At 43.9% G+C, this 25,889-nt stretch overlaps 1 protein-coding gene across 12 annotated transcripts in view; it reads right to left on the reverse strand.

The window, feature by feature from the left end:
* The window catches only part of LOC147021446 (ATP-dependent chromatin remodeler CHD8-like), a 228,651-nt gene that overhangs the window by 53,010 nt on the left and 149,752 nt on the right, over nt 1-25,889 (reverse strand). For all 12 annotated transcript variants that reach the window (XM_085891386.1, XM_085891387.1, XM_085891388.1 and 9 more), the window contains 7 exons: nt 23,541-23,678; nt 23,084-23,205; nt 15,957-16,200; nt 15,380-15,556; nt 13,056-13,199; nt 7,611-7,866; nt 6,816-7,029 (listed from right to left, as the gene is read on the reverse strand). In XM_085891386.1, the coding sequence (XP_085747512.1) occupies nt 6,816-7,029; nt 7,611-7,866; nt 13,056-13,199; nt 15,380-15,556; nt 15,957-16,200; nt 23,084-23,205; nt 23,541-23,678 (1,295 nt within the window). The remainder of the gene's footprint in view (nt 1-6,815; nt 7,030-7,610; nt 7,867-13,055; nt 13,200-15,379; nt 15,557-15,956; nt 16,201-23,083; nt 23,206-23,540; nt 23,679-25,889) is intronic.

Raw genomic sequence — 25,889 nt, forward strand, 5'->3', positions numbered from 1 at the left:
ACACACACACACATACACACAAAAGATGAGAAGTGATTTTTCCACTAAAAGATGAAAAGTAATCAACCTGTTGGCAATGGACTACGATCTGTGCCTTTGCATCATCCCACCATAATTTCGGGTGACTTAAATTGTTCTTCTTTCCATGAGGCTATTCCAAAACATTCTAAAGGCTTCACAAAAAGTAACATTCTCCAGTAACATGACGTTAAACTTCCAATACGGACTGCCATGTTGCTGCTGAGCAAGTTTGAAGGAGAATGTTGCAACCAGATGATCGGAGAATAGAGAAGGCACGATGTCAGATTTCAATATCTTATTAAACATTACAGCATTGACATAAATTCTGTCTAACCAAGCTCGAGTGTGCATCTGGGACACACATCTTAACCAAGTGAACTGACATTGTCTGGGGGTGTTGAATACACCACACATCTATTAGTCCCATAGTCTTTATAATTTTTTCCAAGGTTTGGCAGATTTTGGATGTGGCCCCATATTGTTTCTCTCTAAAGCAGGGTCAAGGGTACAGTTGAAGTCACCGCTCATTATAAAACAATTCAGCTTAATCATGCTTCGACAGCCCTCCAGTTTAAGGAAGAAGTACTTTTCAACATTCTCGTTGGGGGCGTTAAATGTTCACAAAAACAAAGATTTGATTGTTGGCAAAGAATTGAAAACAAGCCAGACGTCCAGGAGTTATTTCATCACAATGAACTTGAGAGAGCGTTAATGAAGGACAGACAAAGAAAGCAATCCTGGCAGTGAAGGAATTGATATCACTGAAGAACCACTGACCCTTCATTAGCCTTCTCCATTGAGCTTGGGCATTCAGATCTCCGTGCGTTTCTTGCAATAACAAGACGTCCAGGTGCAAACGCTGTGTCAGGTCTTTTACCTAAACCTTGCTTTCAAAACTAACACCACTGTTAATGTTTGGACTTCCGAAATTAACATTGATGAACTTAGAAAGGGAAAGAAGATAGATAAATAAATAATATAAACATCCCATAAGGACCTCATTTAAGAAGCTCCTGTTGAGCTTTCTGGATCATTTTTTTAACCTGTGCTTCTGAGCCTCAGTGAAATTTGGGGTGTCATGGTTACGCACAATTCCTTTCAATTTAATAATCAACACCGGAAGATCAGGGAAATGATCTTTCAGTTCAATATTTCTCTTACGATAAGAATCCCTCAAGAAGTCCCGAAGCTTGTTATCCGAAGGTCTGCTTTCAGCCTTTAGAATCTGAGAGGACTCACCTTGACCTTCACCATCAGATTCCTCACATGGGGAATCAATTGGTGTTTCAGCTTCATTGCGAGCATCACTCGAGTGCTCGGTTTCAATGAAAGAATCTTCTTCAGGAGCCTCATATGCCAGAGTTACATTTGGGGATTCTTCGGAATGCAAGAGAGGGGACTTCAAGCCTGGCCATGGTGCTCGGGTCATGAATGTCACTCTCCATTGGAGGATTTAAATTATCCTCTATTGTTCCCTCAATGTCCTTATTTGCCTCATTTATTACTTTATTAGAGAGAGACTGTAAGTGCTTCTCTTCCTCCTGCAACTTTTGGATATGGGAGCAGTCTACATAAAGAATGTCCTTGTACGAGAGGACGCTGTCTGTGGGGTCAGAAACACTGATTGGGATTGGTAAGTTCGATTCTATTGTTTTGTTAATAACGTTTGTACAAGCGGAAGCTTCTGAATTGTTCTCTTCTTCCAATACAGGGAATTTCAGGAATTACATTTTCACTGATCTGTTTCACAGTTAACAGTTTCATTGATTAACAGTTTCATTGATTTCACAGTTAACATATGCTTGGTAATCGTGACCACTTAAAGTGAATTTTAAAAATGACGTTCAGAGAGGGATAACCCTTCTTGGGTACCATAAATACCTATCTGCGGAAAGTCATCACGTGACAGACGCGTTCATCTTTGCAGCCCAAAGGGAGCATGATTGGGGGGGGGGACACAGTGTCCACAGTGCTATGAGGATTACATTGCTGATCAGGAATGGCGGCACATTTGAAATAACCATTTTCTGAGTAGGAGTATCTGAAGGACACACCGTCACAAAGTGTTCAGATTCGAGGGACAAGCCTTGTTGAACGATGAGAGTGACGTGCTCTTCATCGTACACAAGAACGATGACTTGTTTATTCATCCGCGACGCGGCATGTACCTTATGAAACCCCATCATGTCCCCGATCGCGAGAACAATCGCTTCCAGAGAAACACCCTCCGGTAGGGAGCATGTGATGCCGTGCTTATGCAATAATTGCTCAAACACGGCATAACACCAGTTGTGAGTGAGTGGACGCCATGTAACAACACACGATGCTCGACGTCTTTCCAACTCGGGAAGAGGAAGCCACCAATGCACTCCGCACAGCGAGACAGACAGAGACAGAGACAGACAGAGAGAGAAGCAGAGAGAGAGAGAGAGAGAGAGAGAGAGAGAGAGAGAGAGAGAGAGAGACAGAGAGAGTGTGAGTGAGTGTGAGTGAGTGTGAGAGAGTGTGAGAGAGTGTGAGAGAGTGTGAGAGAGTGTGAGAGAGTGTGAGAGAGTGTGAGAGAGTGTGAGAGAGTGTGAGAGAGTGTGAGAGAGTGTGAGAGAGTGTGAGAGAGTGTGAGAGAGTGTGAGAGAGTGTGAGAGAGTGTGAGAGAGTGTGAGAGAGTGTGAGAGAGTGTGAGAGAGTGTGAGAGAGTGTGAGAGTGTGAGAGAGAGTGTGAGAGAGTGTGAGAGAGTGTGAGAGAGTGTGAGAGAGTGTGAGAGAGTGTGAGAGAGTGTGAGAGAGTGTGAGAGAGTGTGAGAGAGTGTGATAGTGTGAGAGAATGTGAGAGAATGTGAGAGAGAGAGTGAGAGTGAGAGAGAGAGTGAGAGTGAGAGAGAGAGTGAGAGTGAGAGAGAGAGAGTGAGAGTGAGAGTGAGAGACAGAGAGAGAGAGTGAGAGTGAGAGACAGAGAGAGAGACAGAGACATAGACATAGAGAGTGAGAGTGAGAGTGAGAGACAGAGAAAGAGAGAGTGAGAGTGAGAGACAGAGAGAGAGACAGAGACAGAGAGAGTGAGAGTGAGAGTGAGAGTGAGAGTGAGAGTGAGAGTGAGAGTGAGAGAGAGATGGTCGTCTTTGCGTTGAAGGACATTGCATTATGAGCAAAGGAAAATGACGGTCCTTTTCCATTTAGATCTATCATTAAAATGCTGGTCAAAATAAAAATGCAGTGCACATTCTGTGGAGACATGCAGAGTCGTGGCTAATTTAATTTTGTTGTTTAATGCTTTCATGATGTCAAATGTACTTCTCGAAAATACGTTTGCACAAATTTCACCGGTTCAAAAGCGAACTCGTTTTTCTACCAGATTAGATTACAAAAAGAGAAATCTGACGCTCTAATTATCCTTTGCTATGAACAAACGTGGAAATGATTGGGATTTAGATTCAGAAGCTGAACACGGATAAATCGGCCTGTACGAACACACAAGCTTGCAAGAAGCACTTTCACAAAAGGTATGTGAAGTTGGATCCAAACAACATTACTGCTTGACATCCACATTCAAACAAAAAAAAAAGCAAAAAAAATAAAAAATAAAAAAGAGCTGACCAAAGCTACTGCAGTCCAGATGTGGTTTCCAGACATGCCAATATGTTGCGTCCAGTGTATGCGTGCCCAATACATTGCGCCTGGTGTATGTGTGCCCAATACGTTGTGCCCGGTGTATTGCCTGTCCAATACGTTGCGCCCAGTGTATGTGTGCCCAATACGTTGTGCCCGGTGTATGCCTGCCCAATACGTTGTGCCCGGTGTATGCGTGCCCACTACGTTGCGCCCGGTGTATGTCTGCCAAATACGTTGTGCTCGGTGTATGCGTGCTCAATACGTTGCACTCAGCATATACGTGCCCAATACGTTGCGCCCAGTGTATGTGTGCCCAATACGTTGTGCCCGGTGTATGCGTGCCCAATACGTTGCGCCCAGGGTATGTGTGCCAAATACGTTGTGCCTGGTGTATGTGTGCCCAATAGGTTGTGCCCGGTGTATGCGTGCCCACTACTTTGTGCCCAATACGTTGTGCCCGGTGTATGCGTGCTCAATATGTTGCGCTCAGTGTATGCGTGCCCAATACGTTGCGCTCAGTGTATGCGTGCCCAATACGTTGCGCTCGGTGTATGCGTACCCAATACGTTGCGCCCGGTGTATGTGTGTTCAATACGTTGCGCTCGGTGTATGCGTGCCCAATACGTTGTGCGCGGTGTGTACCCAATACGTTGTGCCCGGTGTATGCGTGCTCAATATGTTGCGCTCAGTGTATGCGTGCCCAATACGTTGCGCCCAGTGTATGTGTGCCCAATACGTTGCGCCCAGGGTATGCGTGCCCAATACGTTGCGCCCAGGGTATGTGTGCCAAATACATTGTGCCTGGTGTATGTGTGCCCAATAGGTTGTGCCCGGTGTATGCGTGCCCACTACTTTGTGCCCAATACGTTGTGCCCGGTGTATGCGTGCTCAATATGTTGCGCTCAGTGTATGCGTGCCCAATACGTTGCGCTTGGTGTATGCGTGCCCAATACGTTGCGCCCGGTGTATGTGTGCCCAATAGGTTGTGCCCGGTGTATGCGTGCCCACTACGTTGTACCCAATACGTTGTGCCCGGTGTATGCGTGCTAAATATGTTGCGCTCAGTGTATGCGTGCCCACTACTTTGTGCCCAATACGTTGTGCCCGGTGTATGCGTGCTCAATATGTTGCGCCCGGTGTATGCGTGTTCAATACGTTGCGCTCGGTGTATGCGTGCCCAATACGTTGTGCGCGGTGTGTACCCAATACGTTGTGCCCGGTGTATGCGTGCTCAATATGTTGCGCTCAGTGTATGCGTGCCCAATACGTTGCGCTTGGTGTATGCGTGCCCAATACGTTGCGCCCGGTGTATGTGTGCCCAATAGGTTGTGCCCGGTGTATGCGTGCCCAATACGTTGCGCCCGGTGTATGCATGCCCAATACGTTGCGCCCGGTGTATGTGTGCCAAATACGTTGTGCCCAGTGTATGCCCAATACGTTGTGCCCGGTGTGTGCCCAATACGTTGTGCGTGGTGTGTGCCCAATACGTTGTGCCCAGTGTATGTGTGCCCAATACGTTGTGCTCAGTGTATGCCCAATACGTTGTGCCCGGTGTGTGCCCAATACGTTGTGCGCGGTGTGTGCTCAATACGTTGTGCCCAGTGTATGTGTGCTCAATACGTTGTGCCCAGTGTATGCGTGCCCAAACATTGCGCCCGGTGTATGTGTGCCCAATACGTTGTGCCCAGTGTATGCGTGCCCAATACGTTGTGCCCAGTGTATGCCCAATACGTTGTGCCCGGTGTGTGCCCAATACGTTGTGCGCGGTGTGTACTCAATACGTTGTGCCCAGTGTATGTGTGCTCAATACGTTGTGCCCAGTGTATGCGTGCCCAAACATTGCGCCCGGTGTATGTGTGCTCAATACGTTGCGCCCAGTGTATGCATGCCCAATACGTTGCGCCCGGTGTATGTGTGTTCAATACGTTGCGCTCGGTGTATGCGTGCCCAATACGTTGCGCCCGGTGTATGTGTGTTCAATACGTTGCGCCCGGTGTATGTGTGCCCAATACGTTGCGCCCGGTGTATGTGTGCCCAATACGTTGCGCCCGGTGTATGTGTGCCCAATACGTTGCGCCCGGTGTATGTGTGCCCAATACGTTGCGCTCAGTGTATGCGTGCCCAATACGTTGCGCTTGGTGTATGCGTGCCCAATACGTTGCGCCCAGTGTATGTGTGCTCAATACGTTGCGCTCGGTGTATGTGTGCTCAATACGTTGCGCCCAGTGTATGCGTGCCCAATACGTTGCGCCCGGTGTATGTGTGCTCAATACGTTGCGCCCAGTGTATGCGTGCCCAATACGTTGCGCCCAGTGTATGCGTGCCCAATACGTTGCGCCCAGTGTATGCGTGCCCAATACGTTGCGCCCGGTGTATGCGTGCCCAATACGTTGCGCCCGGTGTATGCGTGCCCAATACGTTGCGCCCGGTGTATGCGTGCCCAATACGTTGCGCCCAGTGTATGCGTGCCCAATACGTTGCGCCCGGTGTATGTGTGCCCAATACGTTGCGCCCAGTGTATGCGTGCCCAATACGTTGCGCCCGGTGTATGCGTGCCCAATGTCGTACTCAAAACACCCTCAGGAATTTGACGAAGAGATTACATGCGGAGAAAAATTCATATGCAGAGAAGAGTATGCCTGTGGGGTAAAAAAAAGAACTGTAAAAATCGAGAGACACCATAAGTCTCCTTATTCCAACCTCCCTCAATGTGAGGACTATAAGCTTCCACGGTGATTTTAACTGTGCATCAGGAAATGACAGATACAGATCAGAGCCATCCAAGATCGGCAGACTCGATCACTATCACTATCACACTACAAGTGCAACGGTGCCAAAGAAACATGAACCTTTCCCAAATGGAAAGTGAGGGGTAAGGAGAGGGTTATAGGGCTCACAAAAGTGGTATTTCATTCGGGGAAAGACTAGTAAAATAGAACACAAGAGAAAAGAAATAAAATTCATGTGGGAAAGAAGGAAAGATGGGTCAGTAATAGGAGTAACTGTTTACCCTTGTCTTTTTCTTGTAACTATTTTGAAAGTATGCCACTGAAACAAGTTATTGACCGGCTGGCCACGATTTTGGTGACAACCTGAAAATAAGCAGCGAGAACTTCAGCAATCGTCATTCCATTGCATGAGCACGTGCTGAGTTTTTGAGGGCTTTCGTCAGTCTCACGAATACAAACCTGCGCTGGATTAGGTAGTCCTCGAGAATGTCCAGGCAACGCACCATCTGCGAGAAGATCAGGACCTTGTGTCCTCCCATTTTCAGCTTGGGCAGGAGCTTGTCTATGAGTACCAGCTTGCCAGCAGCTTGGATCATGGCTTGCAGGTAAAAGTCAGCCATGTCGCTACCCGCGTGAGTTTCACGAAACTCCTGGAGTATCTTCTCCTCGGCACCTTCAACAGAAGGGGGAATGGATTGGGCTGTTTAGCGTTCCCATCCGAACCGATGGCTCATGATGCTCGGAACCCATGTTAAAATCACTGACACTACACATACTTATCCATTGCCTTTGAATGCACTTGGAATGCACATATAAGGTTCAATGATGTTTACCATCCTGCATTTGATTGATATACAATTTACACTTAAAGCCTGAGACGGATGTACAAATAGCGAGTAAAACAAAAATGGCTTTGCAAAAATCTCGTGGACGCGAGTCGTATTAAAATGGGGCGGAAGAGAAAGACTTAATGAACAAACTATAAATAACAATATCAGTCATTAATGATTTTGGTGACTTGTATTTGTCTGGTAATTGGTTCTTTTTGTTTGAGGCTTTTCGTTGCAAGCTTCGGATTTTTGAAAATGCCAGACTATAGAGTACTCTGCATCACATTTTATGTACATATGTGTGTAATCTTAATATATATTTTTACTTGTCCTTGATGTACAGAGTATGACATAGTATGAAATGAATCCCATTTGAAAATCAAAAATTGAAGATAAAAAAGATGGTTCGTCAGAAGACTGTTACCATTGATGAGGTAGGGATGGTTGCAGCACTTCCGGAGTTCCATCATGGTGTTCATCAGGTTAGGTAGGTTCGTCTGACCTGCACCTTTTGACAAAAATGTGAAGTTCCTCTCGAGAATAGCACGGTAGTATTTTTTCTGGATGCTAGTAAGCTCCACCTCGATGATGGTTTCTTCCTTGGGTGCAAGGTTCTTCTCTACGTCCTCTTTCAGGCGTCGCAGCATCATGGGCTTCAGAATGGCCTGTAGTTTCTGGACCTACCCGACATAAGAGGACACACAATGCAAGGACAGTCAAGATTTTGCATATGACGATAGCTCAATTTAAACATTTGGCCTCCAAGATGAGTTTCAGATCAAGATCCTTTTCTGTAAACCACAAAACACCTTGCAAATAATGGAAGTATCGGCGTATGCCCAAAATGCACACAACATATATGTATGTTGTGTGCAATATGGGTATAAGCAAGCTTCCAAACATGTACCACGTGTAAACGTCAAAAGCAGTCAACATATAAACGAAAAACAAAGACCCACTCACATTTCTCACCTGTGAATTGTGGGAATAACCAATTCGCTCACACCGAATCAATTAAACCCAGGTGGCTAGGATTATATAGGACTTCAACATTTACATATGGTACATGCTTGGGAGCCTCAGTGGCGCATGTTTCTGTCTGCACCGTCGCTGACGATTCGCCACCAAGCGATGAAACCGGTCCAGCAGCCAAAGGGGTGTGTAGCATTGGGATTCTCATGTATGTACTATTTGTGAACGTCTTTACAGCTGTGGCTTTCTTTGGCAGGAAGAGCATGGGAGGAGTCGATTGATGTTTGCATTGAAAGCAAACACAGAATTGAAGCATTCAGCCATCTCACGAGTGGAGCCCGGCTGTGGTGCCATTTTAAGAGAGGGAAGGGATGGAAGGTGAGCATATACCAGAGACAGACTTGACTAGAATGGCACTCGGTAGAGTGTGTACCTCGGCCGCGTAATGCCTGATCCACGAGAACATATCGGGCCAAATAATTTTTTGAAATATCATGCTATGCAGTACTATATCATTTTTGACCCGATCTCTCAATGGTGAAGAATCGCTTTACAAATTAAATTATTCTCGTATCCAGATCCATATTCGGATCTTCACCAAAATCGTTCGAATTTCGTCCGAATCCATCCACAACTTTTTGAGATATCGTGCTATGTATATCAGTTTAGCCCTCTCATTCTTGGTGAGGAATCACTTTTCAAATTCTCGTAGTCGGATCCGGATCCGGATTTTCACCAAAATCTAATCAGTTAGTCCTTGTCACACACCGAACCTGTCCATAACTTTTTGAGATATCCTGTACCCAAACAGACAAACAGACAGACAGAAAGGGGTGAAAACATAACCTCTTTCACCTTCGGTGGCAGAGGTAACAACAAGGCAACACCATGCTTTAGAGGAGTGAGAGAAGTTTGAAAATTCAATCTTGAGGTTGGATAGATGTTGTTCTTTGGCTGTCCTGAGAGTGGACACACGCTAGTTGTGGGCTTTGTGGAACGACCTGATATTGCCGTCAGTGGGGTTTGCCTTTCAGGAAGAGAAGGGAAGTTGTTTCAGAGCAACTACTTCACCACAGGATTCAGTGTACCATGGGTGGGAAGAAGGGGAGAAAAACTGAAGACTCGATGGGATTAATATGTCAGTGAGTGAGAGCAGGTTTCTATGAAAGAATTCCCAGGCCGAGTTAACATCAGGGGCAGTCGGTATGGGAGACGAATCCTGAAGAGTGATGGCCGCTTGGAGTCCCTGCCAATCTGGCCGAGTGAACTGCCAGACTCACTGGCACTGAGGCAGCTCTCTGAGAATAGCCAGAGATGGTGACTTTCACAAGCACACGATCAGATAAACCAATTGGAGCAGAGGAAAAGCAGGAGACATTTGTCGGAAAGTTAGTCATCATCAAGTGCAGAAGGGAGGACTTGCCATTGGGAGAAATCCAGGTAGGAAAGTTTTCAGATCGAGTCAGTCCTATGGAGTCAAATAAGTCCTTTGCTGAAGTCCCATGGCTGGTAAGAGAGGTACCAATGCTCAGCGAATTTTCATGGTGACGATAGAAGTCACCACATATGAGGAGGAGAAAGCTAGGATGAGTGGTTAAAAGTTGCTTCATATTGTCAGAGAGCAAGATGTAAATCAAGTTGTCACTGTAAGGAGGATGGTACAACACAGACAAATGAGGTGGGAGCAGAGGGGGAAGGTTACAGCAAAAGGTACTCATGGGGGTTGGGAGGTGTAAGATCAGCACAAAGTGAGTGAGAAACTGAGTTCTTGATGCAACATGCAACTCTGCCACCAGGGTGGGGTTCAGGCATATCAAATTGGAGGAGACAATACTCAGGGACAGGCATGAAGGAGTCAGAATCCTTCCTCCCTCTCACAGAATATCCCTGTTAAAAAGATAGTCTGGTTTATCAGCAGCAGCCTGGACTGAAAGATGTGTTGATTGGAGCGGAGGCCTCGAATGTTTGAGGTCCACACAGTTAGAGATAGAGGAGGAGGCGTTGGGAATGCGCAGAACGGGATGGAGGCTTTGAAGAGGAATGGTGAGGGGGGCTTTGAGGGGAGTGCAGGGGACAGGGTAAGGTGGAAGCTTTCAGGGGATGGGTTGTGGGGGAAACTATGGAAGGCTCGGGTGGGGAGGGATGCAGAAAGAGGGGACATGAAGCTTTGAGGGGGTTGGGTGATGTGGGATGCAGAAAGGTAAGACATGAAGTGGAGGGATGGTGAAGAGAGGGGCACAGAGAAGGGATGGGGTTGGAAGGATGCAGGATGGTAGGCGATGTGGGGGAGGGTACCAACACTGTTAAACGACATGAATGGGGATTTGATTGCCATGAGCAGAAAACTTCTGGAAACTGGATTTCTCAAGAATCCCAAATTGGACGTACGGAGACAGACATTATTGGAGGGGTGGAAATAACTTTTTGTTGAAGGCATGAGAAAGATGAGCTGTTGCTACGGGAAGAGGGTTGATTGTTGAAGCATTTCGGTGAGAGAGTCTTCGAAAATAATCTTTGTGAAGAAGAAAATGACAAATAGATAGTGGTGAAGAACATTTGGGGTATTCTTGACAGAGACATTAGGAAAGTGAAGCATTTCAAAATGCTTTTAAGAGCTTTTCAATGAAAGGGAAGAAACATTTACATTCAAAGAAGATTCAGTTTTGAGATGTTGAGAAAAGGGAGATATAAAGAATGAAGTACGGGTAGAAGGAAATTCAAGTAGAATGAGATTGTTTTGGAATGAAAAAAGTTTTCATTTTTTTCATTTTTTTTAAAGCGAGGAGGGAGAAATAGGATAATGTTTAGGAGGCAGAAATTACAATATTTGGGGAAAAGGAAGCCCAACGAGGAACGCAGCGTCAAAAGGAATACTGAATCTTCATTCCGTATCCCTTTTGTGGGCCGTGAACAACACCAAAACAAATTCAACAATACAGCACAAGAAGGTACACTTGAACAAATTAATATTGGATGAAAGCACAAACAGCAACACAGGGATGAGAATAAAACAAAAACACAATGGATCCAGTTCGAACCCCCCCCCCAAAAAACCCAGCTTTGATTGAGATGGAAGCAGCAGCTGCATTCAACCAACACGTGGAATAATCTCGAAACAGGAAGTGACCAGTCTACGTGATCAATCTACTGAACTGGAAGTGATCAATCTACTTTTTGTTCATAATAAAACTACTGCACTTAACCATCAATGGAAAAGAAATAGGACTGCCTGTCCTGAAGTTCACCTGATCAGGAGCAACAGTCAATGAAACCCCCTACCCCCCCCCCAACACAGACCCCCCCTTCGACCCTGAATTTTTTAGTGTCATGAACAAACTGGCTGATGAAGGTTGTGGTCAAGTTTAATTGAAATGCTGTGCGTCGTTCGGAGAAGAGAGCAAATACGTATACGGGAGGGGAGGATCAACAACAACCCCGTAGACCTCTTTAATGAGCACAGATTTTGATGCAGTCGAAATATTTTAGTGCATCAAGGGTGATGAATGTTGTGGTCAAGTTTTATCAAAATCATGTGTGTAGTTTCAAAGGAAACAGCAAATACCTATTTTGGGGAGTCAACCCCCCCCTCCCCCAACTGTAGACCGCTTTAATGAGCGCAGAATTTGATGCGGTCAATACACTTTGGTTCATCACTGGTGATGAAGGCTGTGATCAAGTTTCATCAAAATTGTGTATGTAGTTTCGGAGAAGAGAGCAAATACCAATTTCTTTTTTTTGGAGGGGGGTGGGGGTCAAAAACACCCTGTAGACCCCTTGATGAGTGCAGATTTTGATGTGGTCAATGCACCTTCGTTAAGCATCAGATATGAAGCTTGTGGCAAAGTCTCATCAAAATTGTGTATTTGCTTCAAGCGATAATGAATGAAGTGTTTACGGACTGACTGACTGACTCGCTCACCTACGGACACTGCTCGATCACAATAGCCAACCTGACAATCCAGGTGAGCTAAAAATGGATTAAAAAATATGATTCAAACTTCCTCAAAATTTTCAATCATCTAAGAAAAGGATACAAGGATAACGCAGAACCAAAGAGTGACGAGTGCAGAGAAATAACATTCAATCCCAACCTGCAGCAATGTCCAGTAAATAAAGCACTCGATGGGTTTCAGGAGCCGCTTTGGACGATTCATAGCAGCAGGCATCTTGGGATTACGATTCTTTAAAGCATTGTTTGACATTTCTTTCATATATCATATTGATCTATTTTTCATACATCATTAGATCTGGTTCAAAGGGAAGAAAATTAGGAACAAAAGGCTGAGAAAGAGCAGCACAAAGTGCTATTTTATGAAAGAGTGACTTTTCAATTTTTTTTAAATCACCAATATCGCAAGAACTACTGTACTTCGTAGAAAATGAAAAGGTATGACCAACTTGAGGGAAGAAAAAAAGAAAAAAGGGGGACAAAGCTGAGAAAGGCCAAGGTTTCAGCTGCAGAATGGCCTTCATCAGGTGCCAATGCATAGCAAGTGCATGGAGATCGGCTAAAATGTCCTTGCAGAGGGGGCCGGGCGATAAGACCACGAGACCGGGACAGCCATTCTCTACATTGGCTGCAATTGTGTTTTATAGATAGCCCTTGCAAATGATCAACACCACATCTTGATTAAACATTCACACTGATGGTTGAATGAGATGCGAAAAACTGCAGCGAAGACAGATTGATCAATCGAATAATTAATCACCAAAGGGCATTACCATGGACTACCAACTGCTTTGCAAACCAGAACAGCATTTTCATATCAGAAATGAAAATGGAAAAGATCCATAAAATAGGGAGAGCTACATCATCTTCCTTGCAAGAGGTGTCAGCAAGAATAAGGTGGAACATGTGAAACATGGTCTTACAAAAATGGAGAATCTCAACACGCACCTGCTCTTCAGTCTTGAGGTCACCAAACTCTTGAAGGAAAGTAGACTCGGAAGGAAAGCGTGCCGGCTCCAGGAAATTGAGCAGGCTGAAGAGTTCCTCGACGGTGTTTTGAAGTGGTGTGCCCGTCAGCAACACCTTATGTTCCTGTACATAGGACAAAAACATTTAAAGGGAAAATAATAATCTGGTTGTCCAAACAAAGAAACACAATTCCGTTCTTTTCAGGAATCTCGTTTTGTGTTCTTGCCTCTGGGACACATTTAACTTATCCAAAGTCAGGGTATACCACTTCTATCATTCAATCGGAAGGACGATGCCACGACGCAAGCCTTGTGAGCCAAACAATCCCAATTCTGCCAAGCATATAGCGGTGAAAAAACAAACAAACAAACAGACCTCCATTAGTTTACTCTGAAGTCAAACAGTGTCAGCATGTCAAAAATGTGACAATGACATCAGTACTTCAGTGTTGAGGACAACTAAAATAAATAAACAAACAAACGAGAAGGGCACTGGGTAGCGTGCATACCTCGGCCACATGATGCCTGATCCACGAGAACATATCGGGCCCAATACATTTATGAAATATCATGCTATATATCGTGTTTGGCCCTCTCTCTCAATGGTGAAGAATCACTTTAAAATTAAATAATTCTCGTATCCAGATCTGGATTTGGATCTTCATCAAAATCAAAACAAGCAGTCATAGACTGGTACTTACGAAATCATCAACTTGACCTCTGACCTTGTCTAATAAAAGCTGTCTCTAGAGAAGGTAGCGATGCAAACCAGAAGTTTCTACGATGATTCTGTACAAAACCATCAAAAATCGAATGTTTGACCTCACTGTGACCTTGACCGATTTTGACCAAAATCTAATAAGCGCTAGCCATCACCCCCCTGAATCACGTGGTGTAATTTGACATTGGTAGCTTCGTCTGTTCTCGAGTTATCGTGCCTACAAACAAACAAACAAGCAGTCATAGACTGGTCCTTACGAAATCGTCAACTTGACCTCTGACCTTGTCTAATAAAAGCTGTCTCAAGAGAAGGTAGCGACGCAAACCAGAAGTTTCTACGATGATTCTGTACCAAACCATCAAAAATCGTAACGTCGACCGAGGCAAAAATCCCCATTTCTCCATGCAATTATTTTATCAAAGTCACAAAACCGTAATATTCGGCCATCCACCAACAATCTTTACATAATCTGACCACTCAGCGAGTCAGGCATGCGACGATAACCTTTATTGGGATAAAGAATGACTTTAAACACCATCTTTATCGAAAACACCATCAGCGCGCACACGGAAAACCTTAACGTGACTCAACGACGCGTCTGCTCGAGCGCGCTGCACCACGTGACGACCCGTGACGCGTCGAGTGAAATATTTTTTATACAATCTAAAAACGTCTCCAAAACATCCGATTTTTACCAGAATTTCGACAACCGAGTTTTCAGCGTCCCAAGCGATCGCAAAAACCGAAGACAAAATTAAAATCGAAGTTAAAACGAACTCATAACGTTGAGCAAAGCAAAAATACTCCATTTCTCCACGTGAATTTATGGAATTATGTTTGACCTCACTATGACCTTGACCTTTGACCAATTCTGACCAAAACCTAATCGGCGCTCGCCATCACCCTCCTGAATCACGTGGTGTAATTTGACATTGGTAGCTTCTTCCGTTCTCAAGTTATCGTGCCTACAAACAAACAAACAAACAAACAAACACACAAACAAACACACAAACAAACACACAAACAGAAACGGAAGTGATCAATATACTTACGAAATCTTTAGATTTCGTAAGTAACAAACACACAAACAAACAAACACACAAACAGAAGACGGAAGTCATAAATATACTTACGAAATCTAAAGATTTCGTAAGTAACAATTCGTCCTTGTCACACACCCAACCTGTTCACCAAGTTTCGTCCGAATCCGTCCACAACTTTTTCAGATATCGTGCTGAATATCATTTTTGGCCGATCTCTCAATGGTGAAAAATCACTTTAAAATTCTAGTAGTCGGATCTGGATCCGGATCTTCACCAAAATCTAATCAGTTCGTCCAGGTCACAGACCCAATCCGTCCACAACTTTTTCAGATATCCTGCACACAGACAAACAAACAAACAAACAAACAGACAGGAATGGGTGAAAACATAACCTCCTTCTCCTTCAGTGGCGGAGGTAATAGAGTAAAACAAGCAGGAATAGCACCTGATAATTTCAGGAGAAGTTTTGCTTCTTCTATTGCAACAAACACTTTCAAATTGGTAAGATGGACAGAACCTGACAGTAAGCTCATAGCCCACCAGTTTCAGCTGCTTCAGGCCTTCTAGAAGTTTACAGTTGCGGTTCTTGAGTCTATGGGCTTCATCGATAACAACACAGCGCCACTCAATTTCACGAAGCTCAGGACAGTCGGCTAAGATCATCTCAAAGGTGGTGATGACCGCATCCACCTTGTAGGTATCAAACAGAAGCTGGCCCTAGAAAGGCAAATTCGACAGGGAGAAGAAAAACAAGATAAATGGAGAATGTCAGAATAGAGCTTTAAATTTTGATTGCAGGCATTGAACATGATCGTCGATGGCAGGCGTTGACAAAAAAAAAAATAAACGTGCAAGTGTTGACCAACATAATCTTAAAGGTAATGTAACCGGATGCCATTTTGGACTTCCTGCTGAAAATTATTCAAAGCTTTCCACACAAATATCAATTCTATATCCATCAATTTCCCAAATGCTGTTCCTGCTTCGAATGTCTGCATACACAACTTCTTTGCACCATGATACTACTGTTGATGTCATGCTTCACAAGTGCATGCAGGTCATAAATCTTTAGCTTCCATGAGATCACCAACCAAAGGACATGAGCCACAGCATGCACCTGCTCATCACGATAGTACATCTCGAACTGCTGGATCATGTGCCGGCTGGTCAGGCTGCCGTGGTAGACGATGGCGTTCATGTCCGTCCACGTGCGGAACTCGCGCTCCCAGTTTGCTATGGTTGAAAGTGGCGCAATGATCAGGAAAGGGCTTCGCACACCTGTCACCATAACCTCCTCCAGGAACGTTATTGACTGGATTGTCTTTCCAAGGCCCATCTCATCTGCAAGGATGCAGTTCTGCCTGCAGGCATGAAGAGGCGAGAGTGACCAGTCACGAGTGCTGTATTAAGCCGAAGTTGCTTTGATCGGCAATTTGCTAACATTGCACCTTTAGTTTAAAATTAAATATAACAGGAGACATGGCATCACAAGAGTGCTCAGGGCAATGAAGCTCCTCACCCATTCAGCAAGTAACATGGCAGGTTTATTATTATATTTCTGCTGGATCATTTCAGCACCAGTCAAATATTCTGTATAACAATTATATAATTTTATCAATTTGAAAACAATACAAAGATTACATATGCACGTGGTGAGGGGTCAACTAAGAAAACTTTAAAGGGATGAGAAAGGAAGACGGCATGGTTGTAGACAAGTGAATCTGGGTATGCAACATCATTTAAACAGGAGGTGGAAAAATTACATAATTTTGCCATTTTATGAGCAATAAAAGCAGATCATTGTAAAGCTTAAAAACAATGGTGAAGTTTCATGAAGATCGGTTTTCAATTGTGACCTGTAGGTGTTTGAGACAGACAGACAAACAGACAGAATAACAAAATCGACTGACCAATATCCTTGAAAAATCTTCGATTTTGCAAGTCATGAAAAATCACTCATGGAGGACACTTGGCGAAACGGAACGGCACTCCGTAGAGTGCTTCCTCCGCCAAGCTGAACAGTTTAAACTTTTTTCCCCCACTGATAGGTTGGATCTGAATTCGGACCTCAACCAAAATCAAATCGGCTTGTTCGTCACCTAACCAACTCTTCCACCTCGTTTTGACACAAGTCGTCCACAACTTTTAGAGAGATCATGCAAAACGTAGTTTTTGTCCCCATCTCTCAATGGTGAGGAATCACTTGAAAAATTCTCGAATCCGGATTCTGATCCTCACCAAAATCGAATCAATTAGTCCAAGTCACACACCCAACCGGTCCACCAAGTTTCATCCAAATTCGTCAAGCACTTTTTGAAATATGATGCAATATCGTTTTTAGCCCCATCTCTGGATTTGCATCTTCACAAAAATCGAAACAATTAGTCCTTGTCACACGACCAACATGTCCACCAAGTTTAATCCAAATCCGTCCACAACTTTTTGAGATATCGTTTTTAGCCCCATCACTCAATGGTGAAGAATCACTTAAAAAATTCTCAGATACAGATTTGGATTCGGATCTTCACCAAAATCAAGCATCACTGTTTTTGGCCGGTCAACTACATACACAAAAATTTTCAGAACGATTGTTTGAAAACTGTGGCCAAATATCGTGTGACAGACAGACAGACTGACCAACATAGTTGGCAAAAAAAAAATTTTCACCAAGTAACAGACAGACAGACAGACAGACAGACAGACAGACAGACAGACGTTAATAAAAAAAACCTCCATCCATCTTTGGTGGCGGAGGTAAGAATGAAATTAAAAGGCAACTGTACAAAAATGAATTTTAAGATAAATAAATAAACGGTAATAGTCGAGGTTGTGCGATTTCTAAGAGACAGTGAGTTCAACAGGTGGAGAGCCTATTGAAGTATGCTGCATCACCAAAAGTCTTCATCCTCAAGTGAGGACCGAGCAGTGTTTGATAAAAGTTTGTGTACAGGGCTACAAGGTGCAACTGAGAAATATAAACGGATAAATTTTTATTTTTTGCCTTTAAAGTTGTTATAAAATTTTAAAATCTATCCGTCGGTGTACTGGGAGGCAGTGGGCTTGAGAATTGGAGTAAGTGATCAAATATACAATCTTGAGAACGATTTTCTTCTTGACTTAAAAGGGATTGAGAGAAGAGGCAGGTAAACCTGCTGAATGTGGGATTTCAGAAACTCAATGATGTTATCAAACAGAAGGTGGCCCTAGAAAGGCAAATTCGACAGGGAGAAGAAAAACAAGTTAAATGGGGAATGTCAGAATAGAGCTGTAAAGGAGAATCCTAGTGCAAGTATTCCAGAACCTCACTGGTGGGGTTATAAAAGAGAATCCTGGTACAGGTATTCCAGAACCAGACTGGTAGGGTTGCAAAAGAGAATCCTGGTGCAGGTATTCCAGAACCAGACTAGTAGGGTTGTAAAAGAGAATCCTGGTACAGGTATTCCAGAACCAGAATGGTAGGGTTGCAAAAGAGAATCCTGGTGTAGGTATTCCAGAACCAGACTGGTGACTCACATTCAAGGATCTTTTAAATAAAAACCAAAAGAGAAACAACATGAATACTGATGATTGGTTTAAATCCAGCAAAGGTGTTTTCAAGATGGAAATTTGTCCTGGCTTGTTTAAATGAAGACGGAACTGTAAGATTTATGCAACGAACAAACAAATATTTTTCTTCCAAGTGGAGGGAGAAAGTAAAGTTTGAAAACAACCAAAGATGATGGATTTGGATAGAGTAAACTTCTCATTCTCATGGAGTTACCGCCAAGGATTGCCTGGACTGCATCTTGAATAACAAGAATAAAATGACAACATTTTGGAAGCATTCTGATCATTTGCACACAATGCTAGAAAACACAAGTTGAGAAATATTTCCCATAATTTCGGCGCACAAGTCAAATTGGATAATTTTCACATTTTTCTTTCCTTCATTCGTAGATAAGTTGATTTTGAGTACAACACAAAGCTAGATCAACGATGGTACTTGGAAATATTACCCCCGTGTAGGGGGTGACGGTCATCTCTATAATACCACAAGTTCTCAATGTTCAGTTCAGGTAACCGCGAAACAGTCCAAACTAACCGTTTAGATTGAAATAGTTCACAGAGATACACTAGGATAATACTACTAATGACATAATTAATAAATATGTATTGTTCATTTAGTACCCGGATTAACACATCAGAATAACCAGTAAGTGCAATACGTGGTTTTCCGGTCCGTCCACTCTCTGGGGACATTTCACTTCCGGTTGTAGAAAAAAACGAAAAAATAGGCTTAGCTCTCGGAGATTATGATAATCCTGTAGATTATTCTTCACTGATTATAATGCAACTTTCAGAATGAAAATTGGTCAAGTATTTATAGAGATATTGAGGTTTGAAAAATCGTTAGAGCGAGCAAATTCATTAATTATTAATTCCACAGAAGTTTCGTGACCCTGCACAAAGTAACATGTCAGGTATGAAAAAACATTTTGTATGCCAGATTCATTAAATATTAATTCATTAATTATGGAATGTACTCGTTGATATATTAATCAGAAAGCCCAAAGCATGTAGCATAATTTATCACTTATCCACTCATCCGGGATCCGTGGCCTCGTCCCACAGCCTGCAGCCCTATGTCCGCCGGTGATTATGTTAGATATCGACACGATCGAGAGGAGCCTGCGAATTATCCCTGCTGATGCACTCGTTCGGCCAGAATATTCGTTGTCAAGATGTTGCATGATTAAATCACCAATACAGTCACTCAAATTTATACCGCTGACATACTTCTTAACAATCACCTTCGCCCCAGAAACCACAGTCAATCTGAACCATGCTGGCCACTGCTCAGACGCCATGACCGGACCTACAGCGCAGCTTGAACTGCACAGTTTGGTTAAAGATGACTCGGCATTTTGGCGCGCGCACGAAATTACATTTTGAAAATAAATGCTGACGTTTACATTTCGGGTTTTGAAACTTTTGCACCTTCGGCGGAAAATGTATAAATATAAAAGGCTAAAAATGTGTTTTATATTTATATTTCATTTCTCCTTCCTTCTTTGCGAATCGCATCGGCGTTTTTGGCCATCTTCCAGATCAAGTGACGATCAAACGGGAAGGAAATTCAAAAATCTGTCTGGTTAGATACAAGATAATATTTTTTACAATCATAATCAATAAACAGTTGCCGAATATCTTGTAGAATGGCAGACTAGATAGGTTTTGAAAATGGCGATTTTTATAACTTACGTGACCTCGTCTCTGACCTTGAACCCGGACAAAAGTTATATTGTTGTGCAACACTCATCGACCTCTACCCAGACACTAAGTTTCATCAAGATGGGAAAGAAAAATTGTTGACGGACATATGGACTGGCTTTATTAGGTCATCTCAGTAGAGATGACCTAAAAATGGTCATTCAGTCAGGACAACAGAAGTGTTGATTCCTCCCTGACACTCAACGCATCGCTGCCTACAGCATTTCTTTAAAACAAGCAAGCATATTTAAAACAAGCTACAGAATCATTATCAGCACAGGCGCAGAGCACAATAAATATATATATATATATATATATATATATATATATATATATATATATATATATATATATATATATATATATATATATATATATATATATATATATATATATATATATATATATATATATATATATATATATATATATATATATATATATTGTTGTGGTTGACCAAATTCGCAAACCACCATTCAGGTCCCTTAGGTGAGATATCTCGGTAAGTATATGTGTAGTTAGGCCCAAACCCGTTGTCTAGAGGGAATAAATGTCATTCATGCGTGCTGCGATTCTTCAGGATAGCCGTTTTTCTTTTACTATCTTTATTTTGGACCAGCCGCCATTATTACCACCACCAACCACGTCTCAACAGCCATCACACAACAACCACCAACCACAACGCGGCCATCACAACAACCACCAACCACAACGCCGCTTCACTACAACCGCCACGACCTTTACCGTCACAACTCGCCACCATCGCATCACCGTCATCTCGCGCCACTCGTGGGCACCGATGCTGGACTCGTGTAGAGCGCGCACCGTGCAGCGTGTTCAAAAGCATCGTGGACTTTCTGAAGAAAAACGGATCAAAAACGACTCACGCCCACTTTTGTTCCGTCCAATCGGTGAGCGAGGGGTGGTTTGGCCCCGCCTCCAGGGCGTTGGAGGGCGGTCGCTATATGCAAATTCATGGATCAAAAAGCATTCACGCCCACTTTTCCTCGGGCCAATGGGGAGCGAGGTGAAAGGTCGGAGGCAGAGGGTCAAAGATGAAAGAGCGAAGCCACGGGGCTTATAAAAACGACTGCGTTCGTCAGTCGAGTTCAGTGCAGTTGGGAGTTCGCGGAGTCGGAGTGAAGAGGACGGAGCTGTGGAGAGGCGGCGGCGGCGAAGGCGGACGAGGGGGTGCTCGCGTCGGATTCGGGGAACTGAGGAGAGAGAGGCCGGCGGCGCGACCGAGGTCGTGGTGGAGACGCTCGTCGCGGGACCCGAGATTTTATGAAATCCTCCTTTCCCCGAGCATCAGCAACCCCCTCCTGTTTCCCCCCGCGCTGAGATAGTGCGACAAAGGGGGCCCCCTTCCCACCCCCTACCAGACACTGTCCGCGAGGCCCGCGGAGTTGAGGCACCACCGCCGCTCCGCGTCTCATCATCAGACGGGTAGGCCCGACACGGTCTCGGCCCCAGGCCCGCCTACCCCCTCATCCTGGAGGGTGGTTCTCTTTTCTTTTGCTTTGGGAATATGTGTTGTCGGCGCCGTCTGTGAAGTAAAATTGTATAAGTGTTGCCGAGTGCCCGGTAGTCGGATAGATCTGCATTGTCGCATTTGCTTTTTGTCTTCTTCTTTTCTATGTGCTTTTGGTGGAATTGTATATGTGTGCTTTCCGTTCATCGCGAAATAAATGTGCTTATTATTGAACTGTTTTCCCGCTTCGCTTCGTCATTTCTTTCATTGAATCCTCATCTTGCTTCACGTAAAGGGTTGGTCGTGGGTTAAGACGCCCGATAATTAATCGAACCGTCGAGGTCGACGAACAACACCGCTCGGTTATCCCGATAGTACGGAACGGGTCGCTTAAGTGGCCCGTGTCCGAATTCGACCTGCGGCGAGGTGCGATCGCCCGGTCTACCCTCCGTGTGGGTACTTAGGTAGGTCGAATTTGGCGAGCAACCCTATCCCACGCGGGGGCCGATTGGCTCGATCGCGGTGAGACCGAAAGGTCCACCCGTGACTGGTTCCCGGCGTTAGTCCGAGAGGGTCACGACTGGATTGTCCGTCCGGTGGGCGACGTGCCGCGATTCGAGTTACGTGGCCGTTCGCGAATCCGCAACAATATATATATATATATATATATATATATATATATATATATATATATATATATATATATATATATATATATATATATATATATATATATATATTAAAACAGTTCACTACTCAATAAACATGAACACCTGACGATTATTGTAATACAGGCACTCGATGTTTGTCCACCGAGCTTTGCAGCCATGATGAACTTTCTTAGTTTTCTTTGTAATGTGCAATGCATCCTTTGCTTTACGTCTGTCCCAAACACATTTCTCGCTGACAGCGTATTCCGAGTGCGCAGCCATATTTGCCTTTTTTTTTTTTTAATCAGCGAACACAACTTCCAAATTAAAAGCTGCAGTGTACAACTTGTGTGACTTTATGGGAGGCATTTTATGAGACGGTGTGGCAGGGATGGATACATATTATTAGGATTGAAAGGGATGGATTAAACTTAATTGGTGAATGCATGCTGGTTATCGATTGGATAATGTTGCATGCATGAGTGAGCGGATTAACGTTTACTTGCTCATCCAATCAGCAAACTTTCCGGACAACGATTTGTGTCGTATGTCTTAAATTAACAATTAAACAATTTATTTCAGAAAATAAAAAAAAAAAATTTAATCACTAATTTTTTTTTTCATTGATGCAATAGCAACTCAGTCTTTAAACCATAGACAAGTCAATTCTGAGTACAAGTTGAGGCCCAGACTTCCAGGAAAAGTAGTATCGAAAAATCCGCTACTCTACAGCCTCGGGAATTGCATGTTTACTGATGGTTAGAGAAGCCAGTAAATGAACACGCCATTTATCGTTTGGTCGACGGCCCATGCCAGGCAGAAACTTTTTCAAACAGAAGGAAAATAAAAAGTTAGAAAATTAAGATTTCTCACCTCTGGTACCAGTTGAAGAGAAGCCAGTTTAATCCCTCCAGTTGGTATTCCCTGAGCATATTCTTATTCTTGTATTCGCGAGACTCCAAGCATTTTTTCCAAGCCTTCGGAGGTGGACGTTCCTGCAAAGAAAAAAATGTATAAAAAAGTTAAACAAACAGAAGAAAGTCACACTGGCCAACCAAGATCGCAAAAGATTCACTTCACTCCCTCGACAGTTCTGTACTATTTTATTCATGGAAGCAGTTTCCACCGGTTCTTCAGCTAAATATGTTTAGTACCTCTGCAAGGCCCAAAGCATAAGAACAAATTGCATTCTCCATAACTTACATGTTGCTAAAAAAAAAAAAAACCTAAACAATGCCGTGAGAAGAAAGACAACGTTGGTCTGTAGCAAGCACAGACGTGAGGGTGTCACATTTTGGAGCAAAATCTCAATGAGGCGCAAGGCACATACCACGTGCTCTGTGCAAGGAGGTTTGGTCTGCAGCTGTTGAAACTCCTGGATTTTTAAGGGGTCCACATCCTCCTTCAGCTCCCATGTGCTGTCTTCGTAAGGCAGGGAGCTCCACTTCACCAGGTAGTAAGTTACAGCCTAGATCACAGAAAGATAACGTCCGGACGCTGAAGGACAGAATGGATGAACAGCAATGGTAAAACTACATTCGATGACCCCACGAAACAAGATGTTAAATAAATATATAAAAACACTTGACCATCTTTCCATGACAAAAAATGAGCGGCAAAGAAAATGATCCGTCAAGCAAGACAAAAGTTTTCCTGGCTCTAAAACAACCCAATGTACTACTTTCAAATGTTCCAAATAATGCAATTTTTTTTTTGTAAACAAAGTCTAGATGCATGGAAGAGTGATCTGCAGAAACGAAAGTTTGTCCATACAAAGATAAATAAATCTCAAATGTGCAACAAGCTGAAAAATCAGTCATGCTAATCATTTTGGCAACAACAGAAAAGGCAATGAGAGGATGTACTTGATGTGTATATAAAATGATGGAAATGACAATGTCTTGTGCATTTGTTTTATGTACACAGAAACCTAATGAAATAATAAATTTTAAAAATGCAAAAATGACATGGAGAAATAGGTTGACAGAAAGGAGGGGGTGGGTGTGGAGGAGGCAGGGGTCAGCAAGCGAACACATCAAGGGTGGGTGTGAGAGAAAGCATGAGGTGACCAGGGACAGCACTTTTATTTTGAAGGTAGGTGAATGCATGAGACAACAAATGCATGAGACAACAGATAAGGAAGGAAGTCGATGGAGAGAATAAAGGAATGAAGGAATAATGGTGAGTTCAGCTTGGAATTGGAAGGGCACCGAGGTGTGGGGTTCTGGAAGAATAAGTGCAACCTCAGTGGGCCAGAGGAAAACGAAGGGTCCACTAACTGATGCGAGAAAAAGACCTTGTCAACTGGTATCCCAAACCGTTTGGTTTTCAAACATCCGTGGGCTCTGTTCCAACCTCACAATCATCTCACACTCTCATTCAGCATACTCCACAATATCTCAAACATGCTCTCTTTCCTCTCATCACACCCCCCCCCACTTCCCACCACCCTCCCCCCAAATCTTGTTCCTCCCCTTGCCCGCTCCCAGATTTACCATACCCCTACCCAGTCTCATTCTTCCCCTCTCCAAACTTCCCTTCCTTCCCTTCAAATCTCCCCCCCCCCCCCTCATATCCACAAAGCTGCCTCCTTCCCCCACTCTTTCTCCCACCTGCTACAATCTCCTACTTCCCTTTGCCCCCTCTCTTTACACCCCACTGTGACTCATCCCTTCAAAACCTAGCGCTTGTCCTCCTCCCCATCCGACCCTCCCCCAAGCTCATCTGCAATCTCCTACACAATGTCAACAACTCTCCCTACCTCCACCTCTCCTCCCTTGTCCTACCCTCACCCTCAGCCTCCCCAACCTCCCACGCACCCAAACCCTCTTCCCCTCCATCTTCCTTAACAGTGTGGACCTCAAGCATCCAAAGCCTTCGCTCGAACCTGATTGACCTCTCCATACAGATTGCCATTGACAAACCAGATATAATCTGCATAAAAGAAACTTTCCTCCTTCAAGACACCTCTGACTCCTTAGTTTCTCTCCCTGATTACTCTCCCTCTTCCAGTATGATAGACAAGAGCCTCATCCTGGTGGCAGAGTTGCTCTCTTTATCAAAAAAAAAAAAAACATTCCTCACTCTCCATGCACTGCCCTCTCTCCCCCACCCCCCAGGAATACTTCTGGCACCAGCTTCCACTCCCACCTCTTGCATATGTGTGTATTGTACTATCCTCCAAACAGTGATGACTTATTTACATCTCGCTCGTTGCAAACATGGACTAATTTATATTCACTCATCTAAACTCTCTCGTCCTCATATGTGGTGACTTCAGTTGCCATCATGCCAATTGGCCGGGTGCGGGTAACTCTCTCACCTGCCATGGCACTTCAGCAAAGGTTTTCTGTGACTCATTGAGACCAACACAATCTGTCAGCTTCCCGACCCAGATCTCAGCCAACAGTACTCCATCTCTTCAAGATTTGATTTTGACCAATTTCCCAGAAAATGTCTGCTGTTTTCATTCTGCTCCAATCCGTTTAACTGACCATATGCTTGTTGAAGTAGACATCTCTATTGCCATTATTAGAGAACCACCTCAGCATCAACGAGTCTGGCATTTCACTCAGGCTGACTGGCAGGGACTTCAAGCAGCCATAAAACTTCTAGACTAGTCTCCCATCACTACTTCCACCAACACCAATTCATCTAGGGAATTCTTTCAAAGAAATTT

This window comes from Eptatretus burgeri, chromosome 8 (assembly GCF_056783735.1).
Source record: "Eptatretus burgeri isolate ZD-2024b chromosome 8, Ebu_testis_v1, whole genome shotgun sequence".
In the NCBI taxonomy this organism is placed as follows: domain Eukaryota; kingdom Metazoa; phylum Chordata; class Myxini; order Myxiniformes; family Myxinidae; genus Eptatretus; species Eptatretus burgeri.